The sequence below is a fragment of the Leuresthes tenuis genome, unplaced genomic scaffold, assembly GCF_036924035.1.
Source record: "Leuresthes tenuis unplaced genomic scaffold, fLeuTen1.0.hap1 SCAF_4, whole genome shotgun sequence".
NCBI lineage: Eukaryota > Metazoa > Chordata > Actinopteri > Atheriniformes > Atherinopsidae > Leuresthes > Leuresthes tenuis.
Genome location: NW_027325358.1, coordinates 15,022,022 through 15,039,640, shown reverse-complemented (window position 1 = coordinate 15,039,640; position 17,619 = coordinate 15,022,022). Strand labels below are relative to the sequence as shown.

The window sequence follows — 17,619 nt, the reverse complement described above, 5'->3', positions numbered from 1 at the left end:
ATCAGATATTGTGACAGAGCCACGTCATTGTATGTATGGGCTGTTAATGTGGAGTGAAGATTCCCTCCAACAGCAAGACTACACCAGGGATGAATACTCCACTACTGCTAACTGGAGGTGTGAATGCCATATACTGAGTGAAATATCATAGACATTGAAGTTGCAACTTGTCACATGATTCAGATCTTGTAAAACGCCTTATCATGGTGAGGATGACACCCTGGTATGCATTGTGATTGATACCATGTGCAAGGAGCTGAGAGCGATCATCTTACAATTACCTGTTTCTCGATGGCAGGATGGAACCCAGAAACGCCATATTTCCATCCCTATTTGGACCAATTGCATCCCTTACTCCTGCTTAGTTTAATGGCAACATTTGTTTTAATGCAGGAGCTGAACTTCTAATATTCAGCTGATTGCATTTTGACATTTTTTTTATTGACATATATATACAGTAATAGATTCAGCTGTACAGCCCATAACAATTATTTTGGTCCAGTTTTGGTGGACACCTGTAATTGGATCAGAACTGTTTTCACTGGAACATACTGTTTTATTAGCTGATAATGATTGTTGTCTCTGCTGTTGTATTACAGATCTATCTAACACTGTTATCCAATTCAGTTAGTCAGTAAGGTGAAAAATATCTGTAATTCAATAAATGAGTGTCCCTAACCCTATTGGTGGCAGGAAGTAATTAATCTGTTAGTTAACCTGCTTATTTTCCTACATCAAATCATTTATTTAAAAATTTTCACTTGTTTTTATTACAGGATCAGGGCACATTAATAAACTTTGCTGCTTTCATCTGATTAAAATGAAAAAGCATCAGTTGGAGCATACCACACATGAGATGGTGATGGTTGAAATGAGCAACACATAAATGCAGAAGAATAAGAATATAATAGTCACATTATCAGTTATAGAAATCTCCACTGAACAGTATGTGTTGTATTATTAGGCTGTCATTAAGGCACAATATGCAGATGCATACAGCACAAATATGTTTAAAAAAGTAATTTATTAATAGAATTAAAAATATTAAATGAATGAGTATGGATAGCTTTGGAAAATTATAAGCAGACATGTGTAAACTCATCTCACAATTGTCTGTTTGTGGCTTTTAGCTGATGACCAAACACCCAGGTAAGCGCCTGGGCTGTGGTCCAGAGGGGGAGAGAGACATCAAGGAGCATGCTTTCTTCCGCTACATAGACTGGGAAAAACTGGAGAATAAGGAGGTCCAGCCGCCTTTTAAACCGAAAGCTGTAAGTACATCACACACGTACACAGTTAGTAATATCCAGCTCTCAATGCGAGTCCTAGAAATTGTTCACAGTAAGGAAGAAAATGGCACACCTAGTCAAACTTTCAAGGTAAGTTATAGAAACTATTAGATCGCTCATCACCTGAACCCAACCATCACCTGCCATTGGTCACTACTCAGACAAATGCAGAGCTTGAGACTTGTGAGAGTAGTCACCAATGAAGAAGCTGAGATTTCACTGCTTTCATTTAGACCAATGGAAATCCACAGTTTCGACTGTGAATGATTTTATTGGTTGATATCATGCTTTAGTTGTATTTCTCTTTTTTCTCTTTGTTGTTTGTTGTCCTTTTTTTCCTGTCATTCTTCATCAAACTCACTCCACTCCCCTCCCCATGTCTCTCCTCTCCACAACAGTGTGGGCGTGATGCGGAGAACTTTGATCGCTTTTTCACACGCCATCCCCCAGAGCTGACCCCCCCAGATCAGGAGCTTATAGCCAACCTGGACCAGGAAGAATTCCAAGGCTTCTCATTTGTTAACCCGGAGTACTCTCATACAAGTCACTGACCATGCCACATATCTCTGGGCTGCTTTACTAATCACCAACACCTCACAATCATATTGTACAAAATGGAAATTAAAAAAAAAAAAAGGGGAAAAAAACAAACAAAAAAAACATAATGATGACATATCCTGGCTGGCTGAGTGAAAGGTTCAAGAAATAAGTTAACATTTTGGGAAATGTGCTTTTTTTTTTTTTTTTCTTACTTTCTTTCCAAAACTGCGATGAGTAAAATTTCACCAATCTGGGATGAGTGCATAACTCGCGGAGCTACAGCTGTAAAAATGATTAGCTTAGCCTAGCATAAAGCTCAGAAACATCTTGAAGAAGCTACCCTGGATTTCTCTCAGCTAAATATACAAACATAAAAACCACCAATATTTACATCCGCCCCATACTTATTACTAAATTCAAGAATAAATGTGAGGTTGATATCACAAAAGGAAAAACGTGCTATACAGTGCTTTACGCTAGCTAGCTAGCTAGCATAAGTATCAACATGTGCACTATTGACATCCTCCTCCTACTGGCTGCTGACAATTGACCACTGAGGGTGAGGAATTTGCAGCGTTCCAAAAGAGTGCATTTACACTGTGCATCTAGATGCAGTTGTGGATATGCTCACAATGATCAAAAACTGAATTTAAAAGGCCATCAAGATCTTCTCATTCTTAACGGTCTTGGCCAGGCAAATGGAGGGACCAAAAGTTTTCAGCCAGTAAAAGGAGGTTGGATTATTGGTGTAAATGGTGATGCCAATCCTGAGTAGTTAGCAGTGTGGCAGATTTTGATATTACATGGGATGTTGTTTGGTACTAATGAAGATTACATTGTTTATCTTCTCTGTAGGGTTAGATGTGTGGCCACGGGCTCGAGCGGTTTTCAATAGATATTCAAAATGGTCGATTCTGTTCAATTTGAAACATCTAACTAATGCTGTCAGAATTAACTCCAGAAGAAACTCCAAGTGAGTACATTGTGTACGGAGTGTTCTATGCTGAAGTTTACCAACTGAAGTATGGGACATGCAATACAGGTCTATGTTCTGACACAGATATTAAAAAAATATGTTCCTTCATGGGGAGTTTTGTGCTACAACAAAAGAGATTCTGCTTAGATGCATTGGGTGGACAAATGGAGCAGAAAACAGTAGCTATAGTAAAACTTCAGATCAAACAAAATAACTTTAAAAAGCTTTTTCATCGGAATGCTGTTTTTCTTTTTCTTTTTTTGCTGAGTTTTCCTAAGCAGCGTGCTTACATATCAACCTCCACCTTTCCATCAGCCTTTATACTCGCTCTGATTAGGGAATATACGCTTACAAACTCTGTAAACATGTTATAGTCTAAAATGAAAAAAAAAAAGCATGTTAGCATTCGTATTTAGAGGACTTTATCTTTTAGCTGAGAGCACTGGGGTGCCAAATTATAGCTTCACAGAGCTGCTGCCATCGCTGCACAGCCGTAAAAAAGAAATCATTTGGTGGGGTCCAATTGTGATTAATTTGCTCGTCATAGGTCAACATGACAAACAGCAATATAGTTATCTTTTCTGTCTCCTAAATGATTTTTGTTGTTTTGGTGCTCTTACAAATGCCCAAAATTACTACGGCACTTTTTGAGTTTGATTGATCCAGAGAGAGCTGCAGAATTTTGAACGATCTTGTGAAATTCTCGCAGTTAAAATGCTCCTTTTCCTACCTGTTTTAATCAGCCGACAACTTGTCTGCTGCTGCAGTGTCTCAAGAGCGTAGTTTGGTGTTATTGTCGAGCTTTAGTTCCAGCGTTTCACCACAGCTTCATGCTAAGCAAAGCTCATCATCTTCAGGTTCCAACTCTAAAGGACTCTAAACTAAACTCTTCTGACTTTTGGAAAGAAAGCAACTAAATCCCCCCTTCCCCCCCCTAAAAAAAACCCCACATTATTCAAATAATGTTGACATGGAAATGCAGATACGTGCACAAACGATAGAAATCAGCCAAAATAATCAGATGTTCATGTGTCAATGTGCCAGTAAGGAGGCTATTCTTTTCTCCAGCGGTGACACTGTTGTCAGTATAATGTAGTTTAGCACATGATTGCTGCTCTTGTAGCATCTCTACTGGCTGTTTTTCTACCTTTAGTGCAGAAATGTTGCTCGATCCTCAGAGCTGCCCGGCTGCTCACATCAGCAGGTCGATGTCAGAGTCTGACTTGAATCTGCTCTGCCTCTGTGTCACCCTCCCTGATAACTGCATATTGACTGTGACGACCCTTCAGTGGTGTTGATGAGTGTACTATGATCACATGTTGGTAATTCATGCAGTGTAAGTGAAAACTGAGTAATTGCTTTTCTATAATGGTTTGAATACTAATCACTTTCCCAATGTTTACTTTCGTCTGTAGGAACAAATAGTAATACACGTTCTGTTCAGTGTTGTGATGAGCTTACCTGCATTTTTTGCTGATTTACAATCTTTACACATGCTTTCAGCAAGAGTTAAAGTTTGCATCAAGCTGTTTTTTTTTCTTTTCTTTCTGTTACTTGTTTTTTATTGACGGCTCATTTATTGTTTTCTGAAAACATTCTTCACATTACACTGTTTCTGTTGACGGAGATTCACATACGACTAAGCCGCTTAGAGTCTTGTGAAGCTGTTGGTTTGTTTGCTAACAGAAACAGGATCTCTTGAAGTGCCAAAAAATCATAAGGATGTAAAATAAAAAAATAAAAATATATATATATATTGCTCTCAACAACCGTGATGAAGGGCAGCCATCTTGTGCCATTTTGTAGTACATGTATGATCATCGTAATATACATTAGAGCCTATCTGGTCACCAACAATACAATACCTTTTGAGAGTCATTTTCATATATAAGATGAATTTGTCGGAGTTGTATTATACTTTTGTAATTGTGTGACGATGCAAGGTGGTAACAGTGTGTCAAATCTAGTTCTTAGAGCTTGTATCACAAAGTGAGGAGTGAGATGACATCAAAGATACGCGCTTAGAAACGACTATACTTCTACCAGGTGAAACGATGAGCACTTATTGTGATGACGGTACTAGTGACAAATCAATGTTCAGATACAGCAGAGAAAAGAAAAAAAATATATATATATACATCTATGAGGAGTTCTATATCAGAAAGATTTTTGGATCTTTTTTTTTTCTGGATGGGAGAGATGCTTCTGTGGATTGTGTAATTGTCTTGTATGACTGGAAACTGATAATATACTCACTGGTGCTGGCCAGAATACTTCTGCTGTGTCTGCCTTGTTACTGTTGCCACAACACTTGAGTCAGTTCAACATATCAACACACACGGTATGTTTATTTTTGCTGAGGTTATTGAAAGGATCGGTTCCAATGTTACATTTGCCATAAAACATTTTTTTTTTGTGCCATCTGATCTGTTTGATGTGCCTTTTAAAGGAGACGTGTGGCAACGCAAGGGTGCTGAAACTTCTTAATGAACGTTTTAAGAAAAGATATTCGGGGTGTGGCATTATGGGAAGCTACTTTGAATGCTGACTCCTCTTCAGAGTAGATGTGCCATCGATCTGTTTCAGGTCCTTGTGAATGTCTTGTAACTTTTATTGCAAATTTGGATCTAGTGTGAATAAGAAGTAACATGCATCTAAAAAAAGCACTTTTCATGGTCATATATGTGAGAAAAGTGGGAATCCTTTTCAATTGGCCACACAGTATTCATTATTTGAGGGCAAAAAGATGATATTTCATGTGGTCAGACATGAGCTTAACATGTTTGCTATGACAGAATCATGCACATCAGGAGATTTCAGAACCTTTTAGTAACATTTTAGTTCTATGATAACTGTTAGATGCCATTATCCATCTTTTTTTTTTTAATTTAGCCTATGGTCAAAACATTAGTTTATTAACACAAAAATGCAGTTTTAGAGTAACACTGTATGCTTCACAGGATATTAAGCTTCACAGGAGATGAAGCCCCCCCCCCCCCCCCCCCCCCCCCCATAATTATTTTGCATGATAACTGCTATACTTACTGTATGATACTTTATCAACTTGTCATGAAGGCCACTTATGGAGGGAGGGTTGAAGTAATTGTTTTCAGCATGCAAACTAGCGTGCATTTTAGAGATAAAACTTGCTCCTGCCTCAGGCCCAGCAACAAGCTGAATTAGAGGTGAAAATGTTTCCAGCCCCTCCTCATTTCAGCTGGAAGCCCTGTGATGAGACAAACGGAGGAGGTAGGAAACCAAATGCTTTGTGTGTGTAATACATGTGTCTTGCGGAGGGCTCACTGCTTCACCTCCTTGTGTGAAATCCCTTCTGGTTGTGGTTTGGTTTTTTATTGATTCTCGTCTTCCCTGCACTGAAACATTTCCTCCCTCTGGCTTTGGAAGTTTGTCTTGGATCTCTCTGCATCTGTGCTGTTGACATAGTTTGGGTGGGTCTTTTCCATCTTTTGAATGTTTTTCTGGTTCTGTTGGTTATTTTGTTTTCTATCGACTTGCTCCCTTGAGTCGTGTATTAAAACCTCCTGGTGGTGCCACCATTTACGGACAAATAGAAATGACTGACAAAATCAAAACTTAACTAAAATTTAAAACTGGTCCAAATGTAAAACTGAACTCCATAATTAATTTGAAGGAAGCTGTTCGTATGTGGTTTTTGCTTGAGCAGATGATGTAAAAGCCTAAACCTATTGAAAGTCAAGTCAGTGTAACAATCAGTCGGCATTTCCTTTTGCACAGAAAAAGGATTTCTATACTCCTACATAATTTTTCAGTTCTAAAGTGTTCCATATCAAGACGTGATGAAAATGATCTGGCCCTCCTGAGGTCTTGAACTTAAATACAATCTGAAATGACCAGCAACACTTCATATATTGTGCCTTTCCATTTCCTTGACAAAATCCAAGTCAAAATGCCAAAACAGTGTGATTTGTAGCCCCCCCCACAGCTACAAATCACACCTTACGAGTTCATGACAGTACAATTGGAAAAAGACTGAACAAGTTTGGCTTGTTCTGGTCGGGTTGCGGGAGAAAGCGTCTTTTGTCCGAAAAGAACATGGCAGCACATCTTAGGTTTGTAAGAGTCGAATGTGAAACCATCTGTCTGGCAGCTAAAGCTTAGAGGAAATTGGGTCATGCAGCAGAACTATGGTTTCAAACACAGCAGCAAATCTACAACATAAGGGCTAAAAAGAAAAATAAACTTCGGCCTAGTCAAAGTCCAGCCTTCAACCTGATAGAAATGATGTAGAGGGATGTTAGGAAAGCTGTGCAGAAACGAATGTCAGCAGATCGTCATAAAGAGGAGTCGGCCAAAATGTTCTCATAACTGATAAAGGTAGACCTACAAACTTTTGAATTGTGAGATGTAGTTCTTAAAAAAACAATTTGTTTACACACTGCTTCAGCATTTTGTCTTAGTTTTTGTCAAATGAATGACAACGTGTAATATAACGTGTTGCTGTTTATCTGAGGTTGTATTTACTTAATTTTATGACGAGGAAATCTTTTTTATAGTGTTCTTATATGTCAAAGCTTAGAATTGAAAGAGGATGCATTTCCTTTTTGCATGATAGTACATGGTATTCTAAACAAACACCACAACAGTGGTCATACCAGCAATGGTTTATTGTCATAAAACAGACTTGAAACATTGTGAGGTTAGTTTTTAAGCCCTTTGAGTACTTAAACCTGCACTTGAGTACTTAAGTGACAGAATAGGAAAGCAGCTACATGTAGCAGCAACTGTATTTAAAACCCAAATATGAAAGCTAAGAAACGTTTTTGAGCATCATTGTGTTGGTTTTATTACCTTCACTTTTAATTAATTAAAATATGTGTATCAGACTTCAAATGGGGATCTGATAACTGTACATAAACGCGACATCAAATTCGAAGCACTGAAAATTTTAATCCATTGAAAGCAACTCATTCAGTTCATATTTATTAACCATCAGTGACCTCAAAGTGTTTCTCCTTTTTACAAATGAGTTCTATCACCTTGGAGCCATTTAGGAAAGACACGGAAAATAATTAAAATCTTCTGAGTAATATTGTTGAAACTCGAGCAGAAAAGCGTGACCGTGTTAGACAGGCAATCCTAATCATTTGCAGACTGGGGGACATGTTTTTTGGACTTTGACCAAACACCAAAAGACGTTAGGTTTTAGGACTTGACCGCACTTCAAAAGACTTGAGACTTATCAGTGTTTGCAAAACAGTAACTGCCTCAACTCCACAACTGTCTTTGAGTGTGCTACAACTACCGGTGTCCTTCTTTTGGTCTTTATCTGTGTGCTCATACGAAAATGTTGATCTTATTCCTTGTCATCAATTCTCTTTCCACTCTTTCTGAACTGCCTTTTCATCGCTGTATGCCTTCTCTCTAAATTTGCATTTCTAACTCTTTCTCCCTTCATCCTCTTCTCATCTCTTTGTGGCAGAAATCACGCCAAGACGTTGGCAACTTTGACAAGGAGTTCACAAAGATGCCAGTGGAGCTGACACCCACAGACAAACTCTTCATCATGAACCTGGACCAGAATGAGTTCCAAGGCTTCTCCTACACCAACCCTGAATTTGTCATACAAGTCTGAGGAGATCCTGTCGATTAGATGCAACCCAAAAAAAGACTGTACTCCAAACCATGCAGCCCGGTAACATTTCATTAAGATCTATCCAGCAACTAATCGTAATACATGTAAGTCTTGAAATCTTCCCTCAAAAAGGCCCAAAGTGGACAATTATAAGTCACCTTATCTACAAACACGGAGCAAAAGAAAGTTAAACCTGCAGGTGGCTGTCATTTTACTGAGTTTTACTTCTGACAGGCCAGTTTCCAGGAAACGGCAGGGATGGGTAACATTTACAGGACCTCACGCTGAGCAGGTCAGGAGTTGCAGCTAGGGAGTAGCTTTCTGCTCTTATCGATCACGAAGAGTTTGTTTACTTGATTCCCTTCTCTTCAGCCTGTAAGAGTTGTATCATGAGCATTCCACAGTCAGTATGCCATGTATGTGCTTACACATAGACACACACACATACACATCTACGCAGACTGCAAAATGAAGGGAAGGAAAACTGACGGTACTGATTTATAACCTCATGTCAAAGTTAGTCCTGAACTTCATCTCAAACACGTCTTGTCTTCCAAACTGATGCAAAAAAAGAAAAAAAAGGGAGAAATGCCTGTTTGGCAGTGGTGTGTACAAATGTCTTTCTCTTTTCTTTCTCTATGGCACTATGTATGCAGTGGGTTAGTGCTGTGTAGGCCTATACAGTCTTTGTGGTGGAGCTCTTCTATGCATGCCATGTTCGTTGGTACAGTAGTTTAAGATTTGCTTTTGACATCGCAGAGGAGAACAAAAAACCTTGTGAGGTGTCTTTGAATGTATCGATCCAAGTCCCTTCGGAGAAATCCTCGCTTAATTCCAGCTTTTGATTTCCACTCTGCCATTTTTTGTTATCTCTAAAAGTGTTGGAATATGCATAGCTGAGAGGTTTGCTTTACAAGGATCAGAGCAAAGACTGCATGGCTGTCCATGACCAGAAAATATGGAACTTTATCAATGAACATAGAGAGTTGATGTATACTTCTGTATGACTTGTGTTTGACATGTGTGTGTAAACAGAAATGGGATCTAGAGGTAGAAGTGTTTATCATGTCATTATACACTTCTCTGCTATTCCTCACAGCCTGATCCCATTTCTCTTTGAGACTTCTTTGATGTCACTTTTAGATATTTTGGTTTCCCATTTTTTCTATCTAACCTTCTCCTCATCTTGTCCCTTGCTGTATAGCTATACTTTATCTGTGTTCTCTCATTTTCCTCCTTCATTCCTCCCTTGTTCTCTAACTTTCAAATCTCTACATTCTAAGGTAATATGATAGTAAGATAAAGATATTTGGGGGGGGGGGATATGGGGATATTTACTATGCAAAATGCAAGAGGTTAAGAGGAGGACCTCAAGAAATAACATTTTAAAGTACAGTATACATGTGATGCATGCACCATCTTTACCTATGTGTGAGAGGTACATACAGAATGAACATTAAAAGAAACCCTGAAACCATTTCACCAGTTCTGGTCTTTATGCTTTCCTCTTTCAATTTTCATTTGGAAACGCACTGACAAAATGTTACACCCTGACAGTTGTAATTGTGTTTGGATTGGACAGAAGGAAATAGCAAAGATTTGAAATTTGTACAACGTTTAGTTAAATGTCTTCCTGTTCATTCACTTCTCCCTCATATTACTGTGCTGCTCTCCGTGTTGCTGAACTGGAAGTGAACTGCTGGTTCACTACCACAGGCCCAATGTGACACACACATACATAAACATGCTCTCTGGCAGGCGGGGTTATCCTGCAGACATGAGCTTCACAGTGTTGAGCTACAACAAACTAGAGCGAGTCCAGAGTATCGCTGCTGATGGTGTTTTCACCAAACTACTCCATTCAGGCTTCCCTCCTACTTTCCTCTCAGCTCCTTTTATTACTCTGACAAAATGGCAACAGCCCGTGGTCCTCCTTTGTGGCTTTTACATGGAAACATTTGTACGCTTTGAACAAAGTTTGATGTGCGTAATGAGCGTCTCGTCGTACAGTTATCCAACTATATGAGTTTTGCGCCGGCTGCACAGGATAATGCGTTCAAGATCTGCGCGTCCTTCAGGCGACTGGAACTACACAAAGTTAAGACACCAGAAGTTGGTTCTGAACAGTTTCTAAATCCCGCAAGTGTTGGTCCTCTGGAGGGCTCCTCGGTGCGGAGGAGGAGGTGGAGGCAAGGCCGACATGAGGGTGTGTAACCGAGGAGTGATGATGTTACTGACCACGGCGGGGGCTTTTTGCGCCTTCAGCCTCATGACCATCGCCGTGGGCACGGACTACTGGCTGTACTCCCGTGGAATGTGCCGCTCCAAGAACCTGAACGACAACGAGACTGTTCACAAAAACGAAGAGGTTCTAACCCACTCGGGTCTGTGGAGGACCTGCTGCACCGAGGGTAGGATACACTCTGCCTGTGCATGCTCTCCGGTCCGTGTGTGTCTTTTGTTTTGTTTTTCCTTTCTCTTTCTAATTCATTCATTCATAACCGAGTTCAAAAGTTTCACCATCATGCTGGTTTCTAAACCAGGAAAAGAAATTTCCTTTAAAATATAGCCCTTTTATAAGGGGCACTTCCAGCTATAAAATGTAATACAGGTGTTTATATCTACAGCAATATTTGCATTTACAGTCAAACGCATTTTGATTGACATGAATATAAATCATACTCCCATATAACCTGAAGCGGTGATATTGATGAGTTTTTAATGAATTAGATAACGAATCATTCTAATGAAAGCATCACGTTTCCATTCAAAATTCTATTTTGAACAGTGAAAAAAATAGATTAAAACTAAAATTCAAATAAACGTGCAGCTGCTCAGCAAAAAGTTGGTTCACTGATTAGTCGCATCTCTTTGTGCCTAAGGAAAATATCTTATCGCGCAAAGGGACTTATTTAAGTGTGACACGTCTCACCTTTTTGTCAAAGATTCATTCATTTTTTAATATAGACTGAATTAATGAGGATGTATCCTGAAGAGAAATAGAGCAGGGTTCAGATCCTGGATCAGGGATGGATGGAAATTACATTTATCATTCATTGCCTTTTAATGAGACCATTCCTGGTCTTACAGTCATGTCTTCCGTTTTCTTTGCTAATTTTCTGAATTCATAGAAAATGTGCTGTGGATTTTCTTTCTCTGTCTTATATTTCTCTTTCACTACTCTGCTCCTCTCTGCCCCTCCCTCTGCTACTACCTCAATGTAATCTAAAATGGTCTAATGGGGAGGCAACTAAGCATGCACAGGACATCAATGTTTCCTCGACATGATTTGTTACTTGTGAGTTTGTCTGTGTCACTAAAAGCCACAAACCGGAAGAGAGATCTATAGCTGGAAGCTGCCAGGTCAACATATGGAATATATAACTATAGGATAAGGCCAGAAGAGCTGATAGAGATATTTGTATGCATTGGCTGTGTGAGGTTATTAAACACTGTGGGACAGGTTCACAATGAGATACAGATTTGAAACACCAATGTAAGATAACAATGGGTGTCTGCAGCGTCGCTGCTAGACCCCCAATTATTATAAATTTGAATAGTTTGAATAGTGACTGAGCCTGAGGCAAAATGCTAACAATGATATAGGTGTATAGAAACAAATGTGTTCCTGAAAACAATCCAAATGAATGTTTTCCCAGTGGTGGACTTTTCTCACTCACCCTGGGTGAGTTGTAGCAACTCAGAGACTTTTGTTCTGGTAACCATGACGATCCAACCACACAGTCAATACTGGTCAAATCAGTGTTGCAAGCAGGAACAAACTCATCAATATATGCCTGTGTGTAAATATCGAAAGGGATGGAGTAATGATGGCAGCAAGCTTGAATCAGGCTGTTTGCTGATTCTTCGTAGGTTTACATTAAAGTGTCAGTACCATGGAGGATTGTGTCTACTCGTATTTGACCACACATCTCTCTGCAACAAATGCCAATGAATAACCTAGATTCAGTGCACAGACAGAGAGCAGTGAAAAGAAGAAATGAGCGCACCTTCCTGCAGGGTTGTGCTGAGGTGCGGGAGTTTTTTTTTATTTGTATTGTTGAATGTTAACGCTAGTAAATGCTATTAAAAGATCAGCAATCAATCTCTTATTTCGATTCACTTCTCCTCATTCTTTCTTATGCTCGCCTGACCACCTCAGCCCCAAAATACAGGTAATGTCAAACATACTACCTACTTACCAGAGTTGTTTTGTGGGGTAAATATCTCCCCGGCACTTTGTTTAACTCCTGGTTCTTGTGGTTGAAATGGAGTGTCTTGTCCCAAAGAGAAGCTTCTTTAATCATAATGCAGCTATGCTGAGCTTCTACTTCATGACTAAAAAAGAAAACATTCACGTTACACTTACTTGAGGTATGATTTTAATCATACTGTCTGTTTTCTGAAGGGTTTAGCATATATTTGCAGAAATGGTATCGCGGTTATTCAAGTTCAAGACTTATTTTGTTTTGTGCTTCACCAACATCAGGACAGCTGTGAGGAATATTTTCACACCAAGTTGCGTATCAGTATTAGATGGGTAAAAAAAACAAACAAATACTGAGTTTTCACTACCCAAACTAAATGTATCATAATCTGTTGTTGTAGGAATATTACTGCTTCTGTGCTACTATGCTCAGTCTATTTATGTGTCAGTGGCATGATAGTTTAAAAGGTCACTAAACAACATTACTGAGTGTTAAATAATTTATTGTTTTGATTTCAGCAGATGGATTTCCTAGTTCAGGATGGGAAATGGACATTGTTATTTGAACTAGCTTATGTGATGCTAATTGGTCCCTTGCTCATTCACATCTGTGGGATTCCCATGATTTTCAAAAAAACAAAAGAAGAAGAAAAAACTCAAAATAGAGTAGGATAAAAGTGCAGCCAGGTTGCTCCCACATTATTGTCTCAGCACTGATATGTGTGAGATTCACAAACGCTTTGCAGTGTGTGAGTTGAATTAATCCGAAATCTTTACGTATTCATTCAGAACTTCTTTTACATTTCACTTTTGCATCATATTGTTATGAACTTTCTCAACCAAAGAGCATCTGTGTTGCTCCATGTCACTGTCTGCACAGTGGCCACTCTCCCGCTGCACATCTGCTGTGACTACCAGACAGTAAAAATGCATGAAAGGCATGGAAAAACATTTTTAAAAAAGCTTACCATCTTTTGAATCTTTGTAAAAATAGGGCCCAGTAGTAAGCTTAAACCAGTTTGACACAACTCCTGATGGCGTCATCTTATCAGTGGAAGGATAGGCTGGACAGTTTCCAATGACGCATAGCAACACTGACCTTCTTCAGTCCAGATTATTGAGACGGAGTAAAGTCTGATAAAGACTTCATTTTGAATCTGTTAAAATGAATTCCCTCATGATTGTAAAAAAAAAACTACAAATCTTATGACATTCCAGCTGCTTTCCAAGGTAAGTTTGAAACCAAAGTGTTGGCAGAAAAATGAAGAAGCATAACAGATTCTTGGACGGCTGGCCTTATTGTGTATAAAAGAGTGTACAAATGTGATGGATCGCAGTTACAGCCTGTTTTTGTGTTTTTCTTCAGGGACTTTTGAGGGCGTTTGCAAAGACATTGATCACTTTCCTGATGATGCAGACTACGAGCAGGATGCTGCAGAGTATTTACTAAGTGGGTAACAATAGAGTATTCAGCAGTATGCTCTGATGGCTGTGATAGAGGTTTCATCAGTTAATTTTCCCACCACTCTCTTCAGGAGCGGTACGAGCCTCCAGCCTCTTCCCCATCCTCAGTGTGGGCTTACTATTTCTTGGGGGTGTTTGTGTAGCTGCCAGCGAATTCTACAAATCACGCTACAATGTCATTCTCTGCGCTGGTATTCTCTTTGTCTCTGCAGGTCAGACACAAACACAAGCACTGATGTCAACATCTTATATTTTTCCCAGCAGGCCAAAACTGAAAGACATTTCTCTTGGTTTTCCAAAGTCAAAGATCAAAACATTTAGCAAGCTGGTCAAATAGTCTCCCTAATGACCTGAATGTAACCTTTCAGACCATTCTTTAATTTCCTATTTTCAGTTTTGGTGTACTCTTGAGAAAAATGTTTTCTTGCATTTTGTCTGTTTAAATGTATTTTTTAACACTAAACGTGTACATTAGTCTTGAGGTATTATTGTTTTTCGGCTAATTGGTAACATGTCAGTTTTCAGCACGTATTGACCTTCTATATCCCTCTTGATTCTTCTTTAGGTCTTAGTAACATCATCGGCATCATTGTATACATATCAGCCAACTCAGGTGATCCCAGTCAAAGTGACAACAAGAAGAGCTACTCCTACGGCTGGTCCTTTTATTTTGGAGCTCTGTCCTTCGTGCTGGCTGAGATGGTGGGCGTCCTGGCAGTGCACGTGTTCATTGAAAAGCACAGACAGCTGCGCACTAAAGGTCGGCCTTCTCTCATAAAACCCCCCATCTCCCGCACCTCATCTTACTACCGCAACCGTTACTACCAGAACCGAAGCCGCCGCTACAGTTACAAGAGCAACCACAGCACAGGGGAGTCGACCTCACACACTTATCAAACACCCTTGATGCGTGGCCGAGAGCCACTCATCTCAGCTGAATCCAAAGTCACAGCCATGGCAGGTTTGCCTTCACCAGTGACGATGGACTCGGCGTTCATGTTGTACACCTTAACTTCGCCTCTAAAAGACGGTAAGATTAACATGGGTATGGAGGATTTAACAACTGCTGCCGCACACAACAACGCAGAGATGCTGCCGGGAAACTGCGCTTCCAGTCGAAGGACAACGCCGGTCTGAGAGGTCAGAGACGGGAACGGAGAGATAAAACACAGTGTGTTTGTCACTGAGAGGAGAACTTTAGTAGCGAGGACGTCTTCTCACTATCTTGGCTTAGAGAGAGTTGCAGATTTTCTTTATTTCTGTCAATCAGTTAATCTTTTCAGGTCAAGAGAGAACTCAGAGAAAAATAGAAGACATGAACAAGAACACAATTGTGAGAGCCAGTATTTTTGTTAGTATCTGCAATGCTACTGTAGATATATCTGTGATTCGTGTGCAAGTAAGTTTGTGTGTTTCCAATAATGCATCAGTTATTCAGAGAGACAGAATGGAGAAGCTGTCCATGAAAATGAGAAACGGTCATGGAAATAAAAGGCAACAAACACACACCTGACTCTGACATAACTATGTGCTGCTCCTGTCCTCATTTTTGTGTCCCAAATGCTCAAAATCGAAACCCCATTAAATGCATTAGAGCCCACCCTATCTGTTTCTTGGCTGAGTGTGAATTACAATTCTGAGCATCCACAGGAGAAACAAAGGCTTCTGACATTATGTTCATGTCACAGAGTCTCATAAATAAAAAGATTCTGGTGCAAAAAGTGTGGTTCAACGTGTAGCTTTTGTATTGAACAGTCAGGAGTCTGTATGTGAGAGTTAATATTCAAATGTGTGTTTTTGCATTAGTGACGGCAGAAGCAAATGTCCAAGCTAAGCATAAATATACGAACAAAGGCACAGCCAAGTTATGACCCCCTGTGTTTACAAAATATCAAGGCCTTCCTGTGTATGAGCATGCATAAATGAGCTGTGTTACTGATGATTTCAGGGTAGGACAAACAGCCTCAAAAGACATACTGAACATCAGCACAACAGTGAGCAGACAGAGAAACCTGGAGGGTTACCATGGCAGCGGCAGTATTCAGGCCATCCAGGCTGGGATTTTTCGGTTTCACAAGAAAGAACGCCCAAACTGCAGTTACCTTTTGAGCTCTAAAAATGATTTAATATATTTTCTTCAGTCTTTCACAGTGTCTATTGTCCACATAAGGAAGTCACACATAGTGAGCTGAGAGTCTTGTTTTTATATAATTTCAAGTCCCTTGCACTTTGACGCTATTTCAGAGATGTCCATGACAAAATCCTGGCATGGGTGGGATATAGCTGAGCATCTTAATCCTCTTCTACACAACGTCTCTGGAGCACTAAATGACTTATGTCGCCACAATGGAACAAACTGGACAGTCAAGTTGTTAAAGAGTAGGTATGGGTTGTAGAGTAATGAAAAAATAAAAAGATTGCATGAGATTACTGGACAAAAAGTAAAATAAAGGTTAAGTTTGGAGCTGCATCAGTTGATTAACTCTATAACTCATCAAACAATCAATATCATATCTGTGAAATAACTGTGTTAGGTATGCAGCAACCAGCTTCTGCTGACCATGAGGAAAAACTAAAGACAAAAAGAAAGTTTGAAGTTATAGAAATAAGAATACTAGGTTTTAATCAAAATTAACTGTACATCACATTTAACTACCAAAAGCATTTTCCCTTCCCTTTGATGACAATTTATTTGAAGCAGTCTGTTAGCTCTTAGCTTGGCTTGGTCTCTACTATTATCTGAGGAGTCGCTCGTCACTGTAATGCTCTATAGACCGAAGGAGGAACACACAGGAAAATTCTTCCCTGTGACCTTTCACACTGAGCCCATTTGGTACCCTGTAATTACTCTTCTCTATCAAGGATGTCTTCATTGGTATACAGCTAGCATTAACCACACAATCAAGCAAACAATCGTTATCACAAAAACGATGAACAGATGACAGATCTGAATATAAATTTTGAAAGATCACAGTTAAAAAAAACATTTTTGAGTATGTTTTCCTGTATTCCGTGAGAGTAAGGGTGACTCAGATGGTGACATTTTTCACTTGAGCTGTAGGTGAGAATGCTAAATTTGCACAAACAGAATGAATGTTGCCAGTTTCCTAATAGACCAGTGTTGTTGAACTGAGCCCACCTGAGACCAGCCTGCATAATGCTTTTCTACTCTTTCATATGTATCAATATCATTCCAAATACATGTAGTAGCCTACTGATGAAATTGCTTAAAACAGTCATCGTTATGGATATTGTGCTGTGAAGCACAGCTTACTAATTATCCACTTATTTTCAATGCTTGCGATTCTCAACCAGGGATTTGGGACCTCCAGGGGTGTTTGTAAGATATTTTCTTAAGCTCCCCAGATGGTTGTGAAAAAATAGATAAAATGACGTTACAAAATAAAACATTTCAGATCGAGGAACAGTTTATACAGTACCCGTACAAGTGATATAATCCGTGTCAGAATATGTTTCATTCGGAGTGTCTGTGATCATTAAAACACTGGTTTGTGGACTATGTGAGTTC

At 39.4% G+C, this 17,619-nt stretch overlaps 2 protein-coding genes across 4 annotated transcripts in view; both read left to right on the top strand.

Annotated features, from left to right (window-relative positions):
- The window catches only part of prkcba (protein kinase C, beta a), a 33,376-nt gene extending 23,480 nt beyond the window's left edge, over positions 1-9,896 (top strand). The window contains exons 16-18 of one of the 3 annotated variants that reach the window (XR_011915376.1): positions 1,131-1,271; positions 1,688-2,984; positions 3,074-5,078. Coding sequence is in view for 2 of the 3 variants with exons in the window: in XM_072384771.1 (XP_072240872.1) it covers positions 1,131-1,271; positions 8,267-8,419 (294 nt within the window). In the remaining variant the exon portion in view is untranslated. Of the gene's footprint in view, positions 1-1,130; positions 1,272-1,687; positions 5,079-8,266 lie in introns of those variants that run through there. The other 2 variants (XM_072384771.1, XM_072384772.1) reach the window with 2 other exon arrangements.
- Positions 9,897-10,241: 345 nt separating this feature from the next.
- Positions 10,242-15,737, top strand: cacng3a (calcium channel, voltage-dependent, gamma subunit 3a). Its single transcript, XM_072383815.1, has 4 exons — positions 10,242-10,830; positions 13,993-14,076; positions 14,162-14,302; positions 14,656-15,737. Exons 1-4 carry the CDS (start codon positions 10,620-10,622, stop codon positions 15,225-15,227), a joined length of 1,008 nt encoding a protein of 335 aa, XP_072239916.1. The 5' UTR covers positions 10,242-10,619; the 3' UTR covers positions 15,228-15,737.
- Positions 15,738-17,619: the final 1,882 nt, after the last annotated feature.